Source organism: Plasmopara halstedii (genome assembly GCF_900000015.1).
Source record: "Plasmopara halstedii genome assembly, contig: Scaffold_437, whole genome shotgun sequence".
Taxonomy (NCBI): domain Eukaryota; phylum Oomycota; class Peronosporomycetes; order Peronosporales; family Peronosporaceae; genus Plasmopara; species Plasmopara halstedii.
The window spans coordinates 260429-264989 of record NW_020187357.1 but is presented as its reverse complement, the minus strand read 5'-3'; the positions used below and the strand labels follow the sequence as shown (position 1 = coordinate 264989).

Sequence of the window (4561 nt, the reverse complement as noted above, 5' to 3'; positions counted from 1 at the left end):
GGGGCTGGGGAGTACTTCTAGGGATTTGACTTGCGTAGTAGCCGGCAAATTGAGAAGTACTCATATTCCTCAGGATCCAAAACACTTATTTCATATCATCCGTTGCAAGACTCACGGATACTGTGCAACTCCAACCTTTTCCCATCCCAACTCATCGATCACATTTTGCGCGAAGTTTCAAAGGACAAAAGGAGTGTGAGTCCTAGACTTGACGGTAGCCATGTATAACGACATCATGTAAAGCGCAATGAGGGGCCCTTAAACGCTCCCCACCAGCGCAGTTTCAAAGCTAGTGAGCGAATAGTAAACGTTCAGTTTTGATTTTGACTATTTTGAAACACGTTAATTTGGTGATTTCGCCGTTTTAAAACTCGTTGCTCACATCCAGTCTGGTAACCCGTCATGTTGTATTGTAAAGTTACTGAAATTTTTGGCACTATTTATAGGCTGATTATTGATTAAATAGGGATTGTTTCGCGGTTTTTGACTTTGATTTGAATCAACCTAGTCCCTGACCTCTTCAGCTTCTCGTGTCCAGCAGAGATCTCTCCGTCTTTGCCATTGTCATCACCTGTAATACAACAATGATAGAGAAATCGATAAAGGACGCTCTGCAGCGTATCAATCACACTATCAGTATGATTTATCAATGAAATATTTGATGCAATCAACTCCGAGTTAGAAATAATGCAAGATGTAAAAAAACTATATGACGGCGAATACCATGAATGGTGTATGGCGGCAGCCATGTATGACAACACCACGAATAACGCAAAGGAGAGCGCTCAACTAATCTACGCTTGAAACTTGTACCTATCGATTTCGAGAACCTCGGCCTATTCGCATAGAACATTCGAATCAGGACGTTGGTATTCAAAACACCTTTATTTCGCATTGAAACTAGCGTGCGTACATTTTACCGAAAGTCGCTACATCAGCCCGATGCTTGATTAGATTCTTGTGGCCTGTTCTCAATGTCCATAGGCAACATTTTATCTCGTGCACACCACTGAATCTATCATGGCATCACGCTCGCGCCAAGTCCAGGGTACATCACCTTGGCTCTACTACATTTGATCTATATAGATATTCCGTCGTTGAGCATAGCAGCGTCGTTACGCCTTTTCCCACAAAGTATGGAAGATCGATTATCTTCATTTTCAATTATACCTTAGACATGAAGCATAGAGCCAGCACGCCATCAAAGCGATAGGTTGCACACGCACCGCTATTTCATTCCCGTCAGTTTTCTGTATAACAGTGCTACATTCAAATCAAATCTTAAGGGGGGGTCCTCAACTATTAAATAATATATAAGGCGCATCGTATCCCTTTGCTTGAGATCCTCATAAGTAAACAGAGATACCTGTCAATTAGCAGTATGAACTGAGAGCTTGACATGTTTGAGTGAGACGTACTTCCTCGAGTTCTCGATGACATTCGCTTACTGCCTTCTCTCGTCATATAACGAAAGCTATTCATTGTATTCAGCAACACAAGTGACTTCGTAAATAATGTACATGGGCACGCATGTAGATCGATGCGCTAATCGAAGACGTGGAACGTATTGTCTGCTTTATTCGATACAGCAAAAAAGCGGATAACGCTTTGCCATTTAAACGTTCTCCTACCATGTCGCGAAGCCCACACGTGCTACAGATCGCTGACCAAGGCCCAAAGCTTACAATTCTCAAGCGACGGATCAGATTTCTGTGAGTATGAAATAGACTTGCTCACAATGCTGAACTTCATTATAAAAGTTGCACTCTAGTTACTTTACTCGACAACGTGGAAAAACGTCGTTTATGCAACTGCAGTGGTCAGTCAGTATGCATGCTATATTAAATCATGTTAGCAGATTCGCTTAAAATTTGTAAGAGCTGAACAATTAATAGCCACGAAACGTCTGGACAAGTACGACGGCCAAACCAGCATGGCGGTTTCTCCAGAGCTTCACTTGACTGTAACTTCTTGCAATAACTTGGAATGCACAGTGAAATCAAACTGAAAAAACTAGTTGAAATATTTGATCGTGACATGCATCTTTGATTGAAAATTCTCATTAAATAGTGCAGAAAACGATTATATCAACAATTTTGTCATTTTAGGACAAAAACTTGACAGCTGACATATTTATTTATTCTCCTAGCTAAGTACCAGGGCGTGGAGCGAAGCTTGCAGTCAACGAAGAATTAATTGACTTCTTTCATCTATCTTTATAAACAAGCGGCACTGATGCCGTGGTTATTTACAGATGCATATACAAAACTAGCATTTTGACAATATTGTGCTGAGAAATGTATTCTTACAATGGAATAATATGACTATCAATATGCTCAATCGTCGTCATTTCACTCCGATACTTAAAGCGTGTGTAACTTTGACGGATAAAGAAATACATGAGATGATTGATGAAGCAGATCACGATGGAGACGGACTGATTAACGAGAAAGAGTTGTTTTGCCTTATGAACAAGCGTAGTGGGAATCCGTTGGACGACCCCCCTTCATCGTCAACAAGTTGAAAGATCTTCATAATTCTAAAGTGGTTCTCGTGAGTTCTAAAAAGACATACTTGATTCGTTTTTACATAAGTTGAGTTTAGCAATGTAGACCCTTTGTGTATGTACCATTTAACCCGTCATCAGTTCAATAAATTGATCGTCTCTAAGCAATATCAATAATGGATTGCCGCCTTCTTAAATTGCAATCTGAGCGCCAGCATAGCAGCTTTAAGATCCCACGTGTCGATGATACTGCTAGAAGCGGTATCAAAGAGACGGCAAACCTCTTTAAGCTCTTCTAGACCGTGCGTAAGTTTAAGCAGACATGGTACTTGACTGCAATGAAAAACAACACTTTCTGTACCAACCGACAAAGAGCATGGAGAATTTACCATCTATTGTGCTTTGTTATCGTCGACAATTCAGGGACAATTTCCTTGCACAAATAGTAAAGAAAATTTCAACGTTACTTTTCCCAATTCATAAAAATCCAACCGTGAGATATTATTTTACTCTGACTACGAACACATCCTAGATATCTTGCACACTATCTTTTCTCTGGCTCTCTTTAAAGACAGCTTTGTCTTCTGATGGCGTCAGGCAGATCACAATGAAAACGTTTAAGTCTTTTCTCATTGTAGCATTGGCCACAACTTTTGTGGCAGCGAAGTTTTGCAGTGTACATTTCAAAATAGGCATCGAGTGCAAAGTCTCACTTTTCCGTGATAGTTACAGGGACTGCATGCGCCTCGATTGGCAATACGGGTATACTGACTGCCTCTTTTCAGAAAACAAAGAGTTTCTTGACGCGTTTACATACTCGAAACTGCTCACTTATTATTACTCGTACCAAAGTGATAAGCTGCATCAGCTTTATATTACAGGATGCTTATCCCAGGTAGGTTTCCAGCACGAGCTCTAAGGATCTTAAAGCTGAGCAAAAAAAGTCGCAGATTGACATGGTCTTCGTCTGAGGTCATCATTTCTATACCCCCCTTCTCCATTGCCTCCAACTAAGCTGAGCATGAAGCTTTCAAGCTTTCTGTCACTTTCCCGTTCGTTGCTATTACCGTCACGTCATCTTGTGCTACTGCCTCTGTGGTCGACAATCATCACGAAAACGCTATCGGTTTTCATCACAATGCTCTACCGTGTACTGACGTACTATGCGATGATGACTACGCTCCTGTGTGCGGGTTTGACAACAAAACTTACCCCAACGCGTGCATCTTCCAGGCGACTAACTGCCGCACTAATGTCACGATGGCTTATTTAGGGCCTTGTCGTAATAAATTTGTGGATTACGAGTGGATACTCTCGTCAGCATCGGCTACTTCATTGAGCGAAAAAATGCCTTTGATTCGCGACCGTTCTCATTCAGCTAACGAAGAACGGGGTTCATCTATTTATCTAGCTGAAGCAATACCGCTAACAGCCAAAAGTGCCTTTGATTCTGCCAAAGTGCGAAGAGTGGAGAAATATCTTACTTCTTCTGGTGATATTGATGGCCTTTTAAAAAAAATGTACATCCCTACGTCTACCTCAAGTTGTTGTATGACTATTTCACCCCCTGGAATTGGAAGCTTCATGGAGCTGTCAAGTTCTTGGTGAACAGAACGAAGACCCTATTACGAATCACTGCGGATGAACCAGCGGAAGGGCCGACAGTGTTGACGAAAGACGATCGAAAAGCTCAAAGACTCTATGCGCTGCTTCCACCTTATTATCAAGAAGCTTATCAATTATATTGCATGTAGACCGAATGATCAGTTCAACGCGAAAACAACGCAAACAGTTCGTGTCAAAGACGAAATTTTGAGGTCGTAGCACCATGTACTCAGATAGCGTGTATGCTCCACTATAAATACTAAATCAATTGTTTTTTATACCTCATTCTTCTGTTGAAAATGTAGGCCAACGAACCACACGTAGACGTCAAAGCAGAATTGCCGTTGACTAAATTTTACAAGCCTCATTTTAAATCGACATCTTTAAATTAGGTTCCATTTACATGGTCATTATACTGAGCTCTCCTTAGAGTCTTTAATAATCTTCTTG

At 41.1% G+C, this 4561-nt stretch overlaps 1 protein-coding gene across 1 annotated transcript; it reads left to right on the top strand.

Annotated features, from left to right (window-relative positions):
• Window positions 1-3766: 3766 nt before the first annotated feature.
• On the top strand, window positions 3767-4114 carry PHALS_09936 (uncharacterized protein; the record flags this gene model as incomplete). The annotated part of the gene is made up of 1 exon (XM_024725276.1): window positions 3767-4114. One exon carries the CDS (start codon window positions 3767-3769, stop codon window positions 4112-4114), a length of 348 nt encoding a protein of 115 aa, XP_024576069.1.
• Window positions 4115-4561: the final 447 nt, after the last annotated feature.